Source organism: Syngnathoides biaculeatus, chromosome 4, assembly GCF_019802595.1.
Source record: "Syngnathoides biaculeatus isolate LvHL_M chromosome 4, ASM1980259v1, whole genome shotgun sequence".
Taxonomy (NCBI): Eukaryota; Metazoa; Chordata; class Actinopteri; order Syngnathiformes; family Syngnathidae; genus Syngnathoides; species Syngnathoides biaculeatus.
In genome coordinates this window covers 236,705-259,934 of record NC_084643.1, presented here as the reverse complement: position 1 = coordinate 259,934, position 23,230 = coordinate 236,705, and the positions used below count along the sequence as shown (strand labels likewise).

The window sequence follows — 23,230 nt, the reverse complement described above, 5'->3', positions numbered from 1 at the left end:
GCTGGCTCGGCTCCCCTCGCGCATGACGACGATGATGCGTCAAAACAGATGATCTGCTTATCTCCATCAGGGCATAAACTGCTTACTCTCGACTGACCTGCCTTCAAGCCGGTGACAGATTAAATGCTTGTACTCTCGAAGTACAACTTTAGTTACTTTCTTCGATTTGTAGTCACTGCGTGTACTTTTACTTCAGCTGCTACTGTACTGGTATTATTTCTCGATTTTGTGCCAGGGTGGATCTTCAAAAACACAAATGAATACAGAGGAACGGCCTGAAGGTCACACCATTTTGCATTTTCTTTGCCGCTTATCCTCACGAGTGTCGCAGGGAGTGCTGGAGCCTATCCCGGCTGTCATCGGGTAGGAGGCGGGGTACACCCTGAACTGGTTGCCGGCGAATCGCAGGGCACATAGAGACAAACAGCCGCACTCACAATCACACCTAGGGGCAATTTAGAATGTCTGATTACTGCTGCATGTTTTTGGGATGTGGGAGGAAACTGGTGTGCCTGGAGGAAACCCACGCAGGTACGGGGAGAACATGCTATCTATCTATCTATCTATCTATCTATCTATCTATCTATCTATCTATCTATCTATCTATCTATCTGTGTGTGTGAACATCAGAATCTTTATTTCCTTTTGTTGGGATGTGATGTTCCCCAGATATTTATATTTGAAATGATGTCAACATTTTTACGTACCGCCCTATATTATCTTTCCACTGAGTAAAATCATAATCCATAATTTGAATCAGAACTGATCACTTATAGTATTAAGAGCGCCATCTTTTTTTCTTTTTTTTAACAAATAGAGTGACTAAGTGATGCAACAATGAGCAGATATAAAACAAAATCCACGCCGATTTGCATCACCCCATGTCAAACCATCTCTTACATCATCCATCCATTTTCTTTGCCACTTATCCTCACGAGGGTCGCGGGGAGTGCTGGAGCCCATCCCGGCTGTTAACTGGCAGGAGGCGGGGGTACACCCTGAACTGGTTGCCAGCCAATCGCAGGGCACATAGAGACAAATAACTGCACTCACAATCACATCCATCCATTTTCTTTTGCCGCTTATCCTCACAAGAGTTGCAGCGAGTGCTGGAGCCTATCCCAGCTGTCAACGGGCAGGAGGCGTTGGGATACGCCCTGAACTGGTTGCCAGCCAATCGCAGGGCACATAAAGACAAATAGTCGCACCTATGGGCAATTTAGAGTGTCCAATTAATGTTGCATGTTTTTTGGATGTGGGAGAAAACCGGAGTGGCCGGAGAAAACCCACGCAGGCACCGGGGATAACATGCAAACTCCACACAGGCGGGGGCCGGGATCGAACCCGGGTCCTCAGAGGCCAACTCTTTACCAGCTGAGCCACTGTGCTGCACTTCCATCATTCAACAAGGCATTATTTTAGTTTGGTTTCTGGTAGCAATCTCTTTGTTTCGTTTTATTAAATGATTCATTTTAGATCCCATAATTATTTCCCGATCCCGCAAGCTGTCTGATAAGACGCTCGGGGAGCTTTTTTTTCCCCCTCAGCTGCTGAGGCATCGAGACCCTCAACCCCTGTTGCTACGGCAACAGCATCTGAATAAACGCACGCGCTGAAGCGATCTTCCTCTCTTATTTTGACAGTCAAATCGTATGTTTGTGACCGAAAGCGTCCGTCCCGGTAGAAGTGGCCTAACCCCCACGCCCCCTACGATCAATCGCTTTTTGGCTTCATCTGTTTCGTGGCCTTTTTTAGCCTCAAGATCCTTGACAAAGCTCGAGCTGCTGAATAGTTGTTGTGTTTTTGGGGGGGTGGAGGTGGGAGGTCATTCAATGTGGCCCCCCCAGCTTCTACTGCTCAGTAGAATGAAAAGGGGGCGTGTTGGGTGCACTTGTATGGCCGCTCTGGCATATGCCCAATTCCTTGCCGTCTTCAGCGAGGAACCGGGAGAGGGTGGAGACGGCGTTGAAGAGAACTAATCTGACAAGCGAAAAACGCTGCCGAAATGCCAGAAGAGCGCACGCAAACTCACACGGACGCTGTTCAATCGCGTGCCGTTGAAAAAAAATGTAGTACTGTGCAGAACTGCGAAGAAAAGGAACAGAGGGTACACGTGTATAAGCGTGCTGAAGAATTACAACAGAAGTTATTCGGCACGGCTGCCGTCTCACGAGAGCTAACGCAAACGCAATCATTCTGCACTGAGAGGTGGCCTCACAGTTCTGAGGACCCGGGTTCAAAACCCGCCTGTGTGGAGTTTGCATGTTCACCCAAGTGCCCGCGTGGCTTTTCTCCGGGCACTCCGGTTTCCTCCCGCATCCAAAAAACATGCAACATTATTTGGACACTCTAAATTGCCCATAGGTGTGAGTGTGAGTGCGACTATTTGTCTTTATGTGCCCTGCGATTGGCTGGCAACCAGTTCAGGGTGTACCCCCGCCTCCTGCCCATTGACAGCTGGGATAGGCTCCGGCACTCCCCGTGACCCTTGTGAGGATAAGCGGCGGAGAAAATGGATGGACGGGTGGCCGTCACAACAGTCATCTTATTCTTTTGTACACGCAACAAATTGAAGGCTAGTTAGTTTTCAAACCAGAAGGGTAACAGTTTGCTCGACTTGTGATCAAGTTACTGTCAAAAAAAAAAAGGGATTGGTCGCAGAAAAAGGTCACGTCTCAAAATGATTGTCCGACACATTTGACAATTTTGAATTTTTGTTCAGATTCGAGCAGGAATCACGGAAATTGACGGCGACACGATTTCCTTCCCAGGGCCACATCTGGCTCCCCGGGGCCTTAAGTTTGACAACACTCTGTCCTCACGTGCCCTGCGATTGGCTGGCGACCAGTTCAGGGCCTACCCTGCCTCCTGCCCGATGAAAGCTGGGATGGGCTCCGGCACTCCCGTGACCCTCGTGAGGATAAGCGGCTAAGAAAATTGGATGGATGGACTTTTGTACTGGTGAAGGAATGCGCTCTTTCTAACATGTTCCCATGAACATCGATAAGTGAACTGTTGCCTTTACAAAAACTCCATGCAGATGCATTCCGTTCAATAAATAAATAAACCTGAACCTTTAAAGCCACAAAATACTTTTTTTTATTCACCGGTAGAGCTGAACTATGACGTTATAAATGACTTATAGAGCTCGTGCACCTACGTCATAAAATCACGTGACTTTTGTTTACGTCGCCATATTGCAGGGCAAACAAAATATTGTTCAGTGCTAAGTCGGTTGGCGATGACACGAAAATGTCTTGTAGCACGACGCCCAGAGTCTTGTCCGATACCGTCACTGCCATTTTGAAGGTCATAAAAAACGAAGGTACGTGGAAAAATTAGATAAACTCGGCATAGAGGACACGTATTTAATGCCAAAGTCCATGTTTTCGCCGATAAGAAATCGGACTGTTAATTCGCTTCCGCTTGTCTTGGACAACTGGATCTACGCATGGATCTGGTGAGTAAGTCGTCGAGATTTACACGGAAAAGTTTGAAAGCGTGGAAAAGTCTGGACGCAAATGAGTACTTCGTTGCTGGATCTCTTCTCATCAGAAATAAATCCCACATAGTGACGGTTTTGACAGCTCGTGAACGCGGAAGCGTGTTCGACCACACGTTCACCTTTGCCGGAATCCAGCAATCTTTTCCGCTCGTATTCAATACAAACGCCAATATTTAAATATTGGACCCCTGGTTTTACACAAACTCGCATTCTTTAACTATGATTGAAAAAAAAAAAAAAAAGAGGACGAAGTCGTCTCCACGGAATGTACACGGAAGTGATTGCGGCCACATGTTAACCTCCGTAAAGCTCTGCGACAGAGTTTTTTTTAACACACATTGTTCTCAAATAAGCCAATTTGGCATTGTAAATACTTTTTGGTAATTTGAGATTGAGAAGAATAATCCCTATCTGAAATGAAGCGATCGGTACACAGGCGCGCGTGTATTTTTGTTGGGCGCCATCCGTCGCGTTTAATTGCCGAAATCCATCGATATTTTCTGGTCTTTTCATCCGGTATTCCGTAGAACCATCTCTTTGAATAATCTGTCTCGTCTGTCGTGGCAACCGACAGCACAACAGGTCTCGGGTACTGTAAATATTCCCCTCCGGTTCAACGTCCCCCACAATGTCGAGCCACGTCTGTTTGACCGTCAATATGGCGGCGTGAAAACGGTAACGTCACGTGCACGAGCTCTATACACGATGACGGCATCATTCACAGAAGAAATGTTTATCGACTTTGACAATGGACAACGATTTGGTACACCACCCAAAGTGCCCGTTAATCCGGCGTGGGGGTTGTGGGAGGAGGGGGTTGGGGGGGGGGCACCATTTAGGCAAGCGAGACCAAATCAATAGCGTCCAGCAGTCTCGCCGGCCAGTCCTGTGAGGTTTGGGGAATGGACGGCGGCAGCTCTTAATCTGGAACGTGAGACAAAGACTGACGCTCGCGCAAACGACAACTGAGATAAAAGCCAATGCAGGAAATGACTTAAAGCTCTATTTATGTCTCACTGTTGGGGGGGGGGGGGGTTAGCATAGCTTGGGCGTCCGGGGCTAACAAAGCGGGTGGAGGCCGTTAGCCCCGGACGCCAAAGCTTGGCTAAAGGCCTCCTCTGCCTGGAAGCTCACTCGTGGCTGCCGCCGGAGATTGTGGCCCGCCTTCGGTGGTGGCAGAAGCCTTTAGCATAGCTTGGGCGTCTGGGGCTAACGAAGCGGGCGGAAGCCATTAGCCCCGGACGCCGACACTAGGCTAAAGGCCTCCGCCGCCTGGAAGCTCGCTCGCGGCCGCCGCCAGAGCTTGTGGCCCGCCTTCTATGGTGGTGGAGGCCTTTATCATAGCTTGGGCGTCCGAGGCTAACAAAGCGGGCGGAGGCCGTTAGCCCCGGACGCCGAAGCTAGACTAAAGGCCTCCGCCACTACCGAAGCTCAGCTCAAGAAGAACCATCCAAATATTCGACATTAATGCCAGCCACAGGTTTAAATCTGTATGGAAGTATTCCTCTGTCTTCCCGATCAACCGATACTGCTATTTCTTCCTCAGATGAGGATAAACGACAAATTGGTGCTGCGCATAAATGGCGTCCCATGTAATCGGGCGTACGGAACGCCACGGTGCACGTCACATACGCCCATGTATGTCATGTGACTTGCGAAAATGGCGGCGCCCCTGAAAATTCGTAATTGTCCAATTGTCTTCTCAAAACACGATTAAATGAGAGAGGATTTAGCATCACATTGTCAAAATAGGGTACACATTACATAAACTATTGGATACACTGTCAATGCAAAGCACTGGATTTCCCCTTTACATAAATACAATTCTCACTCGTATGTCCACAACATACATACATACAAAGTTTTTATGTTGTGGATATTTTCAACTTGAACAGATGAATAAAAGTTTCAAAATGCAACCAAATCAGAGGTTATAAAATTTTGTTTCCACTGTCCTGCGATGACACTTTCAAACTACTGATGATAAAAACAAAAACAACAACAAAACAGCTGTGAACGCGCTGAGACAGCGCTCTGTTTTTCCACCCTATTTTTTTATTTTTATTTATGATATTACCACATGGTTTTACGCGAATAGAGCAGACCTTAAAACAACATAGTAATAACGCTAAAGTACAGGCTAAATCCAACTCGTTACATCATGCGTTTTATTGATTTGCAGCTAGAGTAATTGTACGCTGCGCACAACAGTTGAATTGAAGCCGTTTGAATAAAAGGGATTTAAAGCGGTGGTCAAATATTCCTGAACTGTCCAACTTTATTATAGTAACGTGTAATTATAGCATAACCGAGTTTGATGCCGCCGGAGATTGAAGTACGCACCCTGATGAAGATCAGCGCGCTGGAGTCTCCCACTTTGTACTTTCCCTCTGACACCTTGATCATGGGAAACTGGGCCGGACAGGAACACTGGCCCAGGATCTCACGGACCTGAAAGGGACAGAAGACAAAGCGCACGTTAGCGAGGAGAACTGTGCCGACCGCTTGCTAAGGAGCCAACATGAGGTCGTGTCTGTAATTTTGACCTTTGCTCGGGGGGAAAAAAGCTTTAGCAACGCTATAAATCAACATTATGTACCGTAATTTCCGGCCTACAAGACGCAACTTTTTTCACACGCTTTCAACCCTGCGGTTGAAGCGGTGATGCGGCTAATTTGTATGTTTTTTCTAACCGCCGCATGGAGGCACTCGAACGGAAAAGGTAAGAATGAGACCGGTGGAATATATGTCCCGAGGAAGTGACTTTTACCGACCCTGGGTTAGTGTTAGTAGCGTTAGCGGTGTGCTAGGGTGTTTCTGTTGTGTTACTGGCCTGTCTCGGTGATATTTACCGGTATGTTTTATTTTAACCGGCCCTGTTAGCGTTAGCACGGCGCTAGCGTTAGCGTGTTGCTGCTGTATTACTGGCATGTCTCAGTGATATTTACTGGTAAGTTTTATTTCAACCTGCCATGTTAGCGCTGCGCTAGCGTTAGCACTGTGCTAGCGTGTTGCTGCTGTGTTACTGGCGCGTCTCAGTGATATTTACAGTAAGTTTTATTTTACCCGGCCATGTTAGCATCAGCGCGGTGCCAGCATTAAGGCTACCTTTAGCGTGTTGCTGCTGTATTACTTGCATGTCTCGGTGATATTTACTGGTAAATTTTATTTTAACCGGCCCAGTTAGCGTTAGCGCCCTAACGCTAGCAGAGGCCCCTTTATTAGGTAGCCCAGCATACTCTTCGGAGAAGGCCAGTACTCAAGGGTAACATAACTTTCTGTCCTTAAACTGAGATTAAAAACTACCAGGAAAACTTTCACTGCAACCCAATGAATTCAGGCACAAAAAAATAGTTTGGAGCCAGCTTGTGGAGAGTGGGGGATCTTGGTAAATTGCACTTTTATCAACTTGCATCCGGTATTTGCCAAAATTTGAGTGATCAACTACAGGGAAATTGACCAATCAATTGGCTCTTTTGTGAGAATCTCTCTTCCTCCTGTCCCTGAGCAAGCGTTAGCGTTACGGCTAGCATTAGCGCTAATCTCTTTCTTTGTACCGTCTTTCTTTGTAAATATCTCGTGTTTCAATGTGGGCACTTGTGGCTTTTACACAGCTGCGGCGTATATATATATATGTACCAAATGGTATTTCCTTTACAAATGTACTCCACGAGGCTTGTAACCAGGTGCGCTCTGTATGGCATAGTTTCCATGCATGAATTTTCATTCATGACAGGACATAATCCATTTTTTTACAGCACTCCCCTTTTTAAAAGTGCCAAATCATCACAATTTGAATTCCCTTCGAGAAGATTACGAGTTTTGCCCCTCCCTGCAATTGACGCCCAGACAGCAAATTGTGGAAATGCCGCTTGTAAATTCATGGGCGGGGAGTTTCTTGTAATCTCCATTTTTTTTTCCTTCCCCCAAGTTAGTCAAAAGCTCGGCGATCATTATCTCTTGTGCAACGATCAGCTCCTGTTCCTGCACGCGAGCGCACCCGAGCTCAATGAAAAGCACAAAGCCAACAACGGATTGTTGACTCGTGGTCTTATTTTCGCCGTGTTGCACTTTCGTGAAGAAAACGGGGACTGGCATGCCAGATCTTGATGTGATTCCCGATTTCCTCCGTCGGCCGTCCCCGGGGGGGGGGGGGGGGGGGGGGGGCGAGGCTATCGGTCTATCTCTGTCGCGAATTCTCCTTCGCGTGTTTGCGGGTCGGGGAAGGCGAGGAACGAAGACGGGTTGACTCACAGGACCGAGCAGAAAGGCCTCGTCGGGGGTCGCGCGCGTTATTTCGCTTTCGCCGCGATTCGAACCAAAAAGGCCGTCATCGCAATCTTCTCACAATCAAATGAAAAATGCTGTCAACTCTGTTTTTGCATCTAGACATTCTCCGCTTAGGATGGGAGGGGGCACGTTGCACATCGTGCAGTTTTTTTTCTATCCTTCTTTGAACATCTGCAGTTTCTACTCCAGGCATCTCATGTGGCCAGCATTCATGTATAATTCATCCATCGTTTTTTTCAGCCCCCCCCCCCCCCACCCCCCACCGCTTCTCAATACTTCCCGCCTGACCTTGTCGTTCTCCTCCCCCCACTATCTGCTCGCGGCGTGCGAGTTGTTGTGCGTATGTTTCGGGCGGCGCCGCGACGGCTTGGGAAGAGTACACATTTCATTTCAAGAGGGGGGGAATAGTTTAACAAATGTCGAGGAGGTTCGGCCTCCGGAATAAAAACGTGTGACCTCATGCTGCCGAACAGCTGAGAGAAGACAAAAAAAAAAAAACATGGCAAACCGAAGCACTGAAAAGGGAAGGCCATGTGTGTGTGTGTGTGTGTATGTCCGTTACCGTGGAAACGGTTCCATGAACTCACAGGTCGGGGTTTTTTTTTTTCCCCAAACGGGGCGACTCACAAAATGAAAATGGCAGTGACGGTGCAGACAGAAAGAGGACAGGCAGGCCTTTCCATACGCTGCGAACAAAGCGCGGCGGCTGCGAAGGTGACAGAGGCTGCGTCGCGGCTAGGATTGCCAAACCTTTTCATTTTGTGACCCGCCCCGCCAGAAGGAAATTAGTCTCCTCCACACCCCACGATACAGGTGAAGCCTGCGCTTCTTTCATCCCACAAGGCTTTTTTGTGCTGCCGGCTCCGTGTGTAAAGGATGCGGCTTGTCGGCACGACGACGGCTTCGGAATTGCGTCACAATCGAAAAATGGTTTTATTTTAACTAAAGATTCTTTAATTTATTAATGTTCATGTACAAGTGACAGCAACAACGGCGTCGCTACAGGGCTGTCTGCTCTGTTTTCCATCCATCCATTTTCTTTTGCCGCTTATCCTCACAAAGGGGTCGCGGGGAGCGCCCGTGCCTATCCCAGCTGTCAACGGGCAGGAGGCGGGGTCACCCAGAACTGGTCACCAGCCAATCGCAGGGTAAATAGAGAAACTCGCAATCGCACCTAGGGGCAATTTAGAGAGTCCAATTCATGTTGCATGTTTTTGGGATGCGGGAGGAAACCGGAGTGCCGGGAGAAAACCCACGCAGGCACAGGTAGAAAATGCAAACTCCATACAGGCGGGGCCGGGATTGAACCCGGGTCCTCGGAACTGTGAGGCCAACGCTTTTCCCTGTCTGCTCTGTTTTGTTGATATTTGAAATCGTGACAGAAAATTTGAAATATCTACTAGATACAGCATTTGTTGCTAGGCAGAATTTAAGCATAATAATTGAATGAGCGCCCCCCCCCCAATACACAAGACAATAATAATGACATTCAAAAATCAAACAAAAAAATGAGCTGATTTTTTTCCCCTCTGTTGTAAAGTTAAACAAATGCAGAAGAACAAGGATTGTAAAATAGTCTAATGTTCTGCCTATAATTCATATCTTTATTATTGTAAGTTTTAAAACAAAACAAAAAAACCCAACAGATTTTGTTCCTTCATAAAATCCATATCGGTCGGGCTCTAATTAAAAGTTATTAAGTTATTGCCTCGCTCGTGATTTGTGCCGGGCTATTTTTGAAATGTCGGGTTTTCCCCCTTTCACACACCCCGAAAAGTTTTTTTTACAATCTTCTTCCCTTTGCTCGCTTTATGTTCCGTACGCCGACGAGATCGTTTGAGGCGGATGCCAAGAACAACGCGTGAGTCGTCCGATCCCGAGCCAGCCACCCCCCCCCCCCCCACCCGGGCCCAGCGGCGCAGGCACGTCTCGCCCCACCCTGCAGTCGCGTCTCACTCCGGTTGCCTAATAAGCAGGCCCGACCGCAGCGAGGGCGCTGCCTCGCCGCCACCGTCCAAAATCCAGCCGGCGGCCTCCTGACTTCATCGTCATCGTCGCCACCACCCCCACCGCTGCTACAGCTCCGGTTTCTGAGCAGCTTCCCTACAATCGCTGAATGGCTAACGCAACATATCTCAAAATTATTGTCCGATATATTTGACAATTTTGAATTTTTGTTCAGATTTGAGCAAGAGTCACGGAAATTGACGAACACGATTTCCTTTCCTGGGCCACATCTGGTCCCCCGGGCCTTAAATTTGACACCGCTGAACGCTCAGAGCGGCGTTGGCGGGAAAATGACGCACACGTCCAGCATACCGTAATTCCCGGCCTACAGATCGCACCTGGTTACAAGCCTCACCGAGTACATTTGTAAAGGAAATACCATTTGGTAAATACATACACCGCAGCTATGTAAAAGCCGCAAGTGCCCACATTGAAACACGTGATATTTACAAAGAAAGACGGGACACAGAAAGAGTTTAACGCAAACGCTAGCGCCACGCTAACGCTAATAGGGCTGGTTAAAATAAAACTTACCGGTAAATATCACTTAGACATGCCGGTAGCACAGCAGCAACACGCTAAAGCTAGGGCTAACGCTGGCGCCGCGCTAACGCTAACAGGGCTGGTTAAAATAAAAGTTACCCATAAATATCACTGAGACACTCCAGTAACACAGCACCAACACGCTAGCACAGCACTAACGCTAGCGCAGTGCTAACAGGGCCAGTAAAAGTCACTTCCTCGGCACATTCTTACCTTTTCCGCTCAAGCGCCCCCTTGCGGCCATTAGCAAAAATGCACAAATTAGCCGCATCGCCGCATCAACGGCAAGGTTGAAAGCGTGTGGAATAAAGTCGCGGTTTGTAGGCCGGAAATGACATTATTTTAGTTTTTTGTTTATTCCCTTGGATTGAACTTGTAGGAAACACTTGGATAACTCAAATACTCGTCAGAGAACAACTTGGTTAAGAGCGTGGGACAAAAAAACAACATAGACAACAACAACATATACAAATAACATAAATATGCAATATAGGCTGGAAATGAAAGATGAATAACACCTTGAACATTTTCCCATTACATATATGACATTATTACCTATTTAGATGATTTTATCATACCTTGGCTGCTTTTTAATAAGTCATTAAAATTATTGAAAAATTAATTAATATTTCTTGTCCCAAAGCAAATGCACATAATCTATGAAGAACATAGAGTATGAAAGATGGCGTTTCTGCCGACGATGCTGTGATTTTTATCTGAACTGCATTCACAAAACTGCTTTTATGGACCCCAAAGCGAAAAGTTATGGCTTGAAAAGTTACATAACTCACTTTTTTATATATTAGCTGTAATGTGTACTGAAAATGTTATCATATGTACACACAGCCGCCGAAACTAGACGCAGCAACCGAGCGATGACTGAGTCGTTTCTCGACATTTTCAAGAAGTTCTTTCCAAACAAAGACTCGAAGTTGCCGCAGGCGGGTGCGGAAAATAACCGGACCCGGACTCGAGGCCCCGCCCCGGATAAACATGCGACCAAACGGCCGTCACGAGGCCCAATCGGCCCACCTCGTGAAACGGCGCGATAAGAAGCCGTAAAACGGACCACGCGCCGACTGAGTCGGACGGCACGCAAAGTCCGCGGGGCGAGGACGCCAAAAACCGGCGACGCCTCCGAGCCGTGCGACGACGGACACGCGTTCCCTCGGCGACCCGCGTGAGCCAAAAGCAAGGCGGGAATGACCTACTTTTTTTTTCTCCGCGCTTCCCTCTCGCCGGCAGCGTCCACTGCAGTCGGGTTTAGCCGAGTGTACAGTAAAGTCACTTGGGGCGCACGCTCTTTTGTCTACGACGCTTTTTGGTTTTAGTTCCTCAACGCGTGAGCCGGAGCGTACGTTTAAAAGGCCTTCCGCAAAGGCGACGGCTTCGTCGCTCCTCCGCCTTGACCTCGGCTCCCATCTCAGTTTTTGATTGAAGTGACAAACGTTTAGTTACTGCGCTGTCAGCAGTGACAGACTATCCGCTCACCGCAAGGCACGCTGTACTGTTTCTTTGCTTTATCTGGCGTGAAAAAGCAAAGTGGGGGTCGGGGGTGGGGGTGGGGGGGTGGCGTACGATGCCTCGGGTCGGGGGAAAAAGACGAACCGACGGGGAATTTGTCAAAAAGGACGGCGCCCTGTCTTCACGTGGATAAACACGTCGCATTGACGGATGCGCGGGAACAACAAGGGTAACCCCATTCCAAGCGGGGTGTTTTGTCTGTTTTCAAATCGTAACATCGTGCCGTCGCCTGGATGAGTAGCTCAAGGCCCGACGGCGACCTAGAAAATATACAATACCCCAAATGCATACAGCGCAACGGTGGAGCGGCATAATCCCCCCTGAGCGATGGCGACATGATCAAATCAACTGAAGTAGAGGATAAAAAAAGTCGTATAGAGTGGTGTCGAAGTCAAGGAAGAAAAGAAGTATTTGAACACCCTGCTGTATCGCAAGTTCTCCCACTTAGGAATCAGGGAGGGGTCTGAAATTTGTATCGTGGGTGCATGTCCACTGTGAGAGAGATCATCTAAAAAGAAAAATCCAGAAATCACAATGTACAATACAGTCTGCAAATAAGTATTTGAACACCTGAGAAATATTTGGCCGCGGTCGTCCTGTCCCTTGTGCATAAAAACACCCCCAAAGCACGATGCTACCACCTCCATGCTTCACAGTAGGGACGGTGTTCTTAGGATGGAACTCATCATTCGTCTTCCTCCAAACCCAATCAGTGGAATTATGACCAAAAACTTCCATTTTGGTCTAACCTGACCACAATACTTCCTCCCATGACTCCTCTATTTTTTCACCAGGTTTGCACACACTGCAGGAGGGATTTTGACCCACTCCTCCACACAGATTCAAGCTGACATAGAGGTGTTCAAATACTTATTTGCAGCTGTATCAGACAAGTAAATCGTTCAAAATCATACATTGTGATTTCTCGATTTGTCTTTTTAGATGATCTCTCTCACAGTGGACATGCACCTACGATGAAAATTAGCAGGGTGTTCAAATACTTATTTTCCTTCACTGTAAAAGCATCCAGCCATTTTCTTTGTCGCTTATCCTAACGAGGGTTGCGGGGAGTACTTGGAGCTAATCCCAGCTATCATTGGGCAAAAAGTGGCGTACACCCTGAACTGGTTGCCAGCCAATCGCAGGGCACACAGAGACAAACAACCGCACTCAAAATCACACCTACGGGCAATTTAGAGTGTCCAATTAATGTTGCATGTTTTTGGGATGCGGGAGGAAACTGAAGTGCCCACCTGGAGAAAACCCACACAGGCACAAGGAGAACATGCAAACTCCACACAGGCGGGTCCGGGATTGAACCCGGCACCTCAGAACAGTGCGACCAACGCTTTACCAGTTGCCGCCCAAAATGCATTCATATGGATATTAATTATTTGTGTGAGTATGCTCATGATGTCACTCGTATTCTTTGCGTCGGAGAACCACTGACGCACGCGCCACTGACTCAAGGCCCGACGAAGGAAATGAGTGGCCGCCGACTTCCTCGACTTTACGCGTGAAGCGGTCCCACGGTGAGATGAGCAACGTTCGACGGCGTCACCGCATCACCCGACAGCGACAATAAAAGGTGAACACGCACGCGAGTGGCAGGAACCGGGAAACCAAACCGGACGAGGCCCGGCCCGGCCCTGCAAACACGACGCCCAACTGTTTGCTTGTTTTAAGACGTGGAAGCGCTTGAAAGTGCCGTGGATAATATTTCACTTGTCAGTGGAATACAGTCAGGAAGTCTAATTTTACAACTATTGCATTTGTTTATTTCTTGGGGAAATCAATAACCCTGAGGTAATTGAAGATATCTAATCAATATTAATGGGGAGTGCCTTGCTGGAACGCTGCATTATTAGAAATCAATACGTAAAGTAAAAGTCATTAAGCAAAGAGTGAAACGGATCCATCCTGTACCACGCAGGAATTCCGGCCGAGAGCAGAACCCGCGCTGTCTGCCCCGACGGGCTGCGGACCGCTAAAATGAAGTGCTGCAAATTTCTCCTCGTCTAAACGCGATCAAGTTTCCGGTAATTTCGGAAGACTGATCTCGAGGCGGGATCAAACGCGTGGTCAGAGATGAGCGGGACGCACGCCACGGGCCAGAACCGACACCGGGAGTTGTGTGGAGTGATTACAGTACTGCGTTCGAGCATTTTGACTTTTGCTTGTGACGTAACTCGTGCGTGCCCGGACTCAACACTTAACGTGCGCGCACTTTCTTTCTGCTTACACAGCACAAAAATGACACGGCCACGGCAACCACTTTTTCATAAAACATCCACTTTTAGGGCTCCAGAAACATCATCTAAGAAATATTCATAATAAATATCATTTTATCTACTTTTAGTTAGAAACATCTAATGTGCAAATGTCCGCCAACGAGTGCAGTCCCTGTCGTTTTGTCAACACTTCAGCTTTTTCCCCGTTTATGACCGAACCTGTTTGTTCATTTTCAAATTGGAGTGACTCGCTCATCACTGCCAAATTGTTAAGCGAGGTAATCGCCTCCGGGCAGATTTGAGCAAGACATATTTTCATATCCCGTAATTCCCGGCCTACAGAGCACACCTGGCTATAAGTTTCATCCAGTATATTTGTAAAGTAAATAAGGTGTAAAAACCGCAAGTGCCCAGATTGAAACTCACATTGAAACGCAAGATATTTACAAAGAAAAACGGTACACAGAGAGTTTAACGCTAGCACTGCGCTAACAGGGCCGGTGAAACTAAAACTTACCGGTAAATATCACTGAGATACGCCAGTAACACATAAGCAACACGCTAACGCTAGCACTAACACTGGCGTCACGCTAACGCTAACAGGGCCGGTTAAACTAAAACTTACCGGTAAATATCACTGAGATACGCCAGTAACACATAAGCAACACGCTAACGCTAGTGTATTTTTGAATACCGTAATTCCCGGCCTACAGAGCGCACCTGGTTACAAGCCTCACCGAGTACATTTGTAAAGGAAATACCATTTGGTACATAAATAAGCCGGCGCCGTGTAAAAGCCACAAGTGGCCACATTGAAAGAGATATTTACAAAGGTACACAGAGAGTTTAACACGAACACTAGTGCCGCGCTAAGGCTAATAGCGTTGGTTAAAATAAAACCTACCCGTAAATATCACTAGCTACATGGCACACTGTTGGTAAAAACCACCGAGACACGGCAGCGCGAACAGGGCCGGACTGGTAAAAGTCACTTCCTCGGCACATATATTCCACCGGTCTCACTTCTACCTTTCCCGCTCAAGTGCCCCCACGCGGCCGTTAGAACAAGCGCACAAATTAGCCGCATCACCGCATAAACCGTAAGTAGCTCGTTGTTCCTTTGTGTTCGCCAAAATGCCACCTCGTTGTATATCTGGATATTGCTTGAACACTCAGGAGGATGGATTCGCTCTTCATACTTTTCCAAAAGACCCAGTTCTTCGTGAAAAATGGAGTGCACGGGTGCAAAGGACGAGAGCTTTGTCGGTTCCAAATGACAGGTAGGTGTGTATACAGCTACTAAAAAATATTTGGGGGGGGGGGGGGGGGGTGACGTAATCCGTCTCTCAGAGCGCAGCAAAAGATCAGTGTACGTAAGTCAGGGTTGCTGAATATGTTGATGTACCCGTTGGCGCAGGCCAGACTGGCTCATGCATACTGTCTGGGAGTCTGTTGTTAGTTAGAGGTGATCCGCATATCATCTAAATATGGCTCAAAATGATAAGTTAATGTTAATATTGCCCCGGTCACTTCACTCGATTGTGAGATGTTCTCTTCTTCGAAAAGAGCTTCCGTGTCCCATAGTGGGTGGCACAGCGTGTTTTCATTGGCGAATGTCGCGGTGTGACGGAACGAACGGACGATGCAGCCAATATGGCGACCACTTGGATGTCGAATGAGACTTTGCACATGGATGACGCGCTCTCCGCTCCTATTTATTTTTCCATATGAACGTTGAAGTGAATAATGCTATATGTATTTTTCATTACAATATCTATTTTAGAATGTTTCTAGGCATGACACTTGACCTTTAAGTATAGTGTAGTATACGCTACATGCTAATTGCAGTTGCATTTCCCATATGAATGCAATTAATCAAGGAATAAGATTTTCCCTCGAAATATGTAATATTACTCATTCAGCACTGGATAAAAAGACATTTTTGTCTGTCGGCATGACAAGCAAAATAAAGAGTTTTCAGAGAGGCGGGGGAAAAAAAAGCGGTTCTTTTGTTGTCGAACTGTTGTTGTATAACCCTCAGTCATATGAGCGTGAGCGCGGTCTGGAGACGCGGTCCTCCACAGGCTCACGAGATCCGTCCACAAGAGGACACGTCGGACCGGCACCACCCCCTCCCCCCCCAAAAAGCCTCTTCTGCGCGCTGTCATCTTTCCAGCGTCAAAGAGAAACATTGTCCGGCGCGCCCGTGTGCAAACATCAACTTCTCCCTCCAGCGTGCAGCGCCGTCGCTCCGCTCGCTAGCTCGGCCTCTAACGGGATCTTTGGCCCTCTCACGAAGAGGTCAACAGGTTTAACCGCAAAGACGGGGAAGGGAAACGCACTCGGCACCGACAAATGGGGAAATAGTCGGAACAATCCAAATCGCGTCACCTTCCCGATTTTTGTGAGCGGCGCCGGACGTTAGCACGGAAGCGCGGCATATTCGGAACCGGTATAAACGGCGCGGACTTGGCGCTCAAATGACGCGAGACGTCACGTGACTTGAGATGTTCCACACACGCAACTAAATCGTCACCAGAGACGGAGTGGAACTCGCGTCTCGCACGAACACCTTGTGGCCGGACACCGTGTGCCAATTTTGGACAATAATATCGGTACATAATCATGAAAACCGTGCACTAGTAACTACCTGATAGCGTCAATCGAGAGACGAGGTTTCCAGAACGGCCCAGAACGACTTTTGGAACCCACGAGATTGCTCAAGTGCAACTTTGTTGGATCCTAATTGCAAGTTCGACGCCGTCGGTGTCCAACTCAAGACCCGGGGGGCACGTCCGGCCCGCCAGGCCATTTTATGTGGCCCACTTTAGCAGATAAAGCACGAGTGTCTACTTCATATTTCTTGCTAAATGCATTAAATGCACATACAAAAAAAAAAAATACAATTCTGCTCCCCCTTAACCACTTTTAGAAGCGTTCATTTTCACCAAATCCATTCTTAACATTAGACCGCGTGAGTAAACTAAAATATGTACTAGGCGCTATTCTCCACGGATGACGTAAGAATCAAAATTGCGGAATTGTGTTTAAAAATACACCTCGCAGCAATCATAACAATCAAATTGCGGTGACAACAAGATGAGGGGGATTCTACGGATGGTTTTCAGGTCCGCAAACAGTCCTTAGCGAGAAACCAGAACTACAATCTAGCAGCCCCCCCCCCCAAAAAAAATAGCCATGTTTCCATTTCTTCAATATCCCACAAGTGCTCTGATGTACTAGTGCACTCTTTGTCCTCACTAGCAAAACAATTCTTCCGACAGCTAACAAACATCTCATAAAAAAAGTGATTAACAGTTTTTTTTAACTTGAAACAGTTACTGTTTGAGTCTTGATTCACACATTTAAAAAAAAAAAAGTTTTTATTGCTTCCGATTCCCTTCTCGTGCAGTGGGCTAGTCCACAGGTGTCAAACTCAAGGCCCGAAGGCCAGACGCGGCCCGCCACATGACTTTATGCGGCCCGTGAAGCCAAATCTAGAGTTTCCGTTTCCTTGTAAAAAAAAAAAAAAACAAAATCTGTACCAAAATTTCAATTTGTCATATAGCATAAATGATCAAGTTGAGGTATCATAAGCATTTTTTTTTTGTGTGTTTCCAAACGTGAATAGTTGAAAAACTCAGCCTTGATTTCTGATTCCAAAACCGCTCCATAAATTGATTATATAAACACGAGAAAGAGACCCTGAGACCCTCCTGCCGGTTGCGGTAGCGCTGCTGTCAGTGTCAGCCGGGGAGGATACAAGGTTTAAGATTGAAATTGTAAAATATCTATATGAAGTGTTGAGATAATGTACTTGTTAGACGATGGCTTTATCTACCTGAGGAAACAGGAGAATGTATTCGACTTCTTTAGTTAACAAATGTGAAGGGCAGGAAAACTGGATTTGACTCGGGGGGGGGGGGGGGGGGGCGCACCAAATGAATCAAACACACTCACCAACTCGTCCAAATTCCTCATGTCGCACAAAACTCTCTTCTGGGGCCACACGAAAGGTTCCGGCTCAGGCTGGTCCTCGGCGCTCCGGTCGCCGTCGCGGCGCGCGAGGCACACGGCGGGCGGGCTCTGCGCTCGCGGCTCCCCGGGGTCCATCCGCAGGGCGCCCTGGTGGTCTCGGATCTCCTCTTCGATCTCCTCCTCCAGCTGGATGAGCATCGGGGCCAGCATGCCGAACTTGGCGCCGCGTCGCGCCACCTCCAGCAGGCACAGCACGAAATTCTTCTCGTTGCATCGCTCCACCAGGTCGTTGGTCTCGAACATGAGCACGTCCTTGATCCGCAGCTCCTGGCGGCACCAACTGATGAAATTGGACACGTTGTCCCGAGCCAGGAAGGAGCCCGAGGTGACGTTGCGGGACTGGAAGACCACGTCTTTGCGGGGCAGCTTCATGGACTGGGCCGCCTCGGGGTACTCCAGCTGGAAGTCCTGCGCGGCCCGGTTGACGTTGTTGGCGTGCCGACAGAGCGCGCAGCCCGTCTCCAGGCCATCCGTGAACGTGTCCGCGCTCAGGTCCAGCTCGTACAGGGTGTTGAGCCATTCGGCCAGGTCCTCCTTCATGGCGTACAGGTACTCCTCGCTGGATTTGAAGGGTCGGATGCTCTTGGAAGCGGCGGACTGGATGTTGCTCTGATCGGCCATATTGTCGGATTACGTATCGATACGGGTCTCACTCGATCGCGGGTCTCCGCGCTCCGAATCCTCATCTGCAAAAGAGCGCGGGGCGAGCGTGTGGACGCACCCGAGCCGGCGTGCGTGCGCGGTGAGCGGTGGCCGGCCTTCGGGCGGCTGTCACCGGCATAGCGGGTCGCGGAGTGTGCGTGTTCCGGGTGGCCCGTTTTCGGCTTCGGAACGGCGGTCAACGCGCCCCCTGGCCGCCGCCTCCGCCGGATCCTCTCGGGCCGCGGACGTCCACGTGTGGCCGCGTGCGTGTCTCGTCCGAGGCGAAATAATCGGCAGCTCCGAGCGGCAGCGAGCCCAGGCACCGCCGCGGAGAGACTCGGCCCATGTCGCGCCGCCTCCCGCCTTCAATATGTTGACCTGCCGCGGGCCTTAAAGCGGCGGAGCGACGCGGTGGCACATCCCATTATGCGGATCGGCTCGCCGGGAGGAAGAGGAGGAGGGAAAAAGGAGGAAAAAAGGAGGAGGAGGAGGAGGAGGACTTAACCCCATCGTCACCGGACCCTGCGTCAACCGACGGAAGCTTTTCAACGACTTCAGGACACAAAAGGAGATTTACATGAAACGGGCGAACACGCATTTTCTGCGATGTTTCCCCCAAAAACCCTTCAAAGGCGAGACCCGAGAGATCGAAGAAAAAAAAAAAAGAAAAAAAACCTCACGGGGGTTCAAAGGCGAGATCTCTGACGTCATCACCCATTCGGGTCCTAATTGTTGGTCTTTAAGGCGTGCTAAGCATGCTAATATACTCGAGCTAATTGCTTAAAAAAAATACACACACACACACACACACACACGCATGTCGAAAAGTGACCAAATATTTTTATGAGCTGACATGACTTAAGCACCTAGTTTGTGTCGGGATTTGAATTGTAAATATGATCAATATTTTCAATAGTTGTATTTCAGTGTAACTTTTCAATGTTGACAATTCAACCGGCTCCAATTCGCTGTTTGAAATTCATCGTTTGTGCCACCAGGCAGCGGTACTTCCGGTCAGAACCACACAGCCAGCCAATCCACTTACGCTTTCTTAGTATGTGACGTCACGTGACTAAGAAAGGGTTACTGCGATCGGCTGGGTGTTCGGTTCTGACCGGAATTCATCCTGCGTGAATTTTTGACAGCGGATTGTAGCGACTATTGAAAATGTGATCACTTCACGTTTCAAATTCAACTCCTGGTGGCACGTATCTACTTCCATATAAAATGCATCTTTGTGGAATGTCAGAAGACGCTGGAACATTCCATCTTTCATCTTATTAGTGACAATAAGCAGCGGTCGACAACGACACGTAAAAGTTTCAACCCCGCAAATGGATGAACTCCAAAACAACTTCTTAGCAATTTTATTTTATTTTTTTTTCCGAATTCAGCTCCCCTACGAAGATAGAGAGGTTTATTTATAAATAGACTGGTTGGTTTTTATTGTCACCATAATGAAGTCTTTGTGCGACGTGACGCCGAGGCCTCTCGGGCTCATGCGACTCTCATCCTGCTGCGAATCTCCTCGAGCTGCGTGACCGTCACAAACGACTGGCGGGGGGGGGACGGACATATCTCTTTTTTCCTGCTTCTCTTTGTGTGTGTTTAAAGGTCCACTCTCATGAAATTGATTATTTTTAATATATTATTGGAAAAAAAGGCAGCTGGAATAGACCCATCTGTTTTTTTTTCCACCACACAACATAACTTTGACGTATGTGGCATTTTGTAACTCCCGCCATGAAAATCCTCTCGAGGGATTAGTTTTCGAAAAGAAGCAGGAAGTGACCTACAGAGATTCATTCTTCATACTTTTCAAAAACACCCGGTTCATCGTGAAAAATGGATTGCACGGGTGCAAAGGACGAGAGCTTCGTGGGTTCCAAATGACAGGTAGGTGTGTATATAGCTACTTAAAAAAAATAGTTATGGGTGGGGGGGGGGGCGTAATCCTCTTAGAATGTAACAAAAGATCCGCACACGTAGGTCAGCGGTGCTAAATGTGTCGATGTACCCGCCGCCGAAGCCGTGCCCCATTCGCCGCGATCACGGCTTCGGCCGGGGTGGCTCATCGTGGCGCCGAGCCGGCCCGGGGTGGCTCGTCAGGCCGCTTTACAGCTTTGTCGCTCCCACCTGAGCACGCTACATATTGTCATACATACTGTCTGGGAGTCTGTTGTTCGTTCAAGTGATCCGCATATCATCGAAATATGGCCCGAAACGAAAAAGTCTAATACTATCCCGGTCATTTCACCCGATTGCGTCCATGGTGGACAGCTACGGCCGGGCTGGCTCATACATACTATCTGGAAGTCTGTTGTTAGTTAGAAGTGATCCGCATATCATCTAAATATGACTCAAAACGATAGGGTAACATTGCCCCGGTCGTTTCACTCAATTGTGAGATGTTCTCTTCTTTGAAAAGAACTTCAGTGTCCCAAAGTAGGTGGCACAGCATGTTTTTAACGGCAAATGTCGCGTTGTGACTTAATAAACAGATGTTGCAGGCAATATGGCTACCACTTGAATGTCGAATGAGACTTCCATAACTTTGCGCATGCATGACCCACTCTCCGCTCATATTTATTTTTTCGTATCGACATTGAAGTGAATACGGTTCTATGTATTTTTCACGACAATATCTATTTCAGAATGTTTATATGCATGACACGTGTCCTTTAATAATACGATTGAGTGACCCAGAAACACGTGAAGGACAGATCCGCGACTTTTCACGCCGATCCGCGGTTATACATTTACAAGTCAAGTCACGTATTTCAGAGATCAATAAGTATTCAACACTCAGGGGCAGCAGACCTGCCGGTCGGGTTCTTTCGGAACGTCGGAAAATAAGCGGAAATAAAACAGCACCCGCTCGGCGCCTGAAGCAGAGTCTGTAAACAAAAGGGGAGAACGGTTGGTTGCCTTTAGGACCGGAAAGACGAGAACATATGACACTGGACTGCGAGTTTTAAGATTTTAAAACTGTCAGCAGCGTGGGGGCAATTTTGTCCCACCCCCAGCGACATCAAAGAGCAACCGGCTTTTGAAAATATGCACAACGTAACCACAAATATAAGCGACACCTTTCAAACGGCCTCGCTCCTCTGGCTTGCGAGTTCTCGTGACCTGCGGTAAGTTTCGCACGTCAAGCTGCCAAGGAGGAGGCCTTGTTATGATTTGAAACAAGAGGGATGTGTCTGTTCGAGGAGCGAGAGAAAGGAGGGAAGGGAGGGGGGGCGGAAGAGAGACGGGGGGGGGGGGGGGGGGGGCCGCCGATGAGATCATTTTCTGGGCCTGAATGAATCAGCTTCTCTGTCAGGAAAGCGTGCATACGAGTCCATTAATCAGTCATTGTGAACTACTTCCCGTGGCGGCGGCGTACGAAAAGGAGGGTGGCCACTCTGTTATTGCAAATATTTAAAATTTGAAGCAGATTGCTCGCAGATAAAAGAAACACTTGACAGGCACATATCTAGAAATGCGCGTTTTTCGAGATCCCCCTTTGACCTTCAGGTCAAACCACTTAAGTGTGCGATTGTGAGTCCGACTCGACCCTTGTGAGGATCAGCGGCTAAGACAATGGATGGATGAACAGTCTGTTCTGGGCGGAAAGGGCAGCAGCTTCGACGCCCCCTCTCCCCATGAATAAACTGTACATTTTGTGCAACTTCGTACAAAAATGAATTTGGTGGCTGTAATGGAAAGTTTAGATGCCAAATCAAGGGAGTTTGTTTATATCTATGTTTTAATACAAGAGAAAATCACGGGTAGGCTTATCGAATAGAAATGGAATACACGTTAGACGTTTACATTTATTTTCTACTTGCTTCTTGCAGTTGTCACAAGTTACGGTAGATGGGCATATTTTAGAGTTGTCACGACCAAATGTTTTCAGAACTAATGAAAACTTAAAATGAGTCCAAACCAAAATAATTTTGCCAAACTTCAGACGTAAAAATGTAGACAATGAAATTTATATCTAATAGGCTACTCCACTTGCAAGTTACACTACACAATTTGTATATAAACACACATACACACGAGAACTATCATGAAATATAAAGAGTGATAAAATGCGTGACCTACAGGGCCAGTGCTACAAATAGGCCTAAGCATATTAACAGTTGTCAATTATATAATATTTGAGAAATTTACGTCCAACTTACCTTTGTGTTTCCTGGTTTTGGATTTTTTTTTTTTCATAATTGATTATAATCGGAACACAGTGCACAGCACTTTGCCGGGAACGTCCACTTTTTTACGTGTTCGGTGAGACATGATACATTTTTCGTTCCTATCTGCACGGTTACACTTTCACGCCTTGCCCATCCGAAAGTTTTTTTTTTTTTTTTTACCCCGTTTTTATTAATTTCCCTGGCACGGTCTTCATCTTTTCGCTGCCATCCTGGCAAACGTGCAGACCGCTCGATAACATAACTACGCA

General features: G+C 47.7%; 1 protein-coding gene across 1 annotated transcript in view; it reads right to left on the bottom strand.

The window, feature by feature from the left end:
- gas2l1 (growth arrest-specific 2 like 1) overlaps positions 1–19,638 on the bottom strand; it is a 30,479-nt gene extending 10,841 nt beyond the window's left edge. Inside the window, exons 1-2 of the mRNA XM_061817045.1 lie at positions 18,061–19,638; positions 5,849–5,956 (exon numbers count right to left, since the gene is read on the bottom strand). Of these exons, the coding sequence (XP_061673029.1) occupies positions 5,849–5,956; positions 18,061–18,759 (807 nt within the window). The 5' untranslated portion in view covers positions 18,760–19,638. The remainder of the gene's footprint in view (positions 1–5,848; positions 5,957–18,060) is intronic.
- Positions 19,639–23,230: the final 3,592 nt, after the last annotated feature.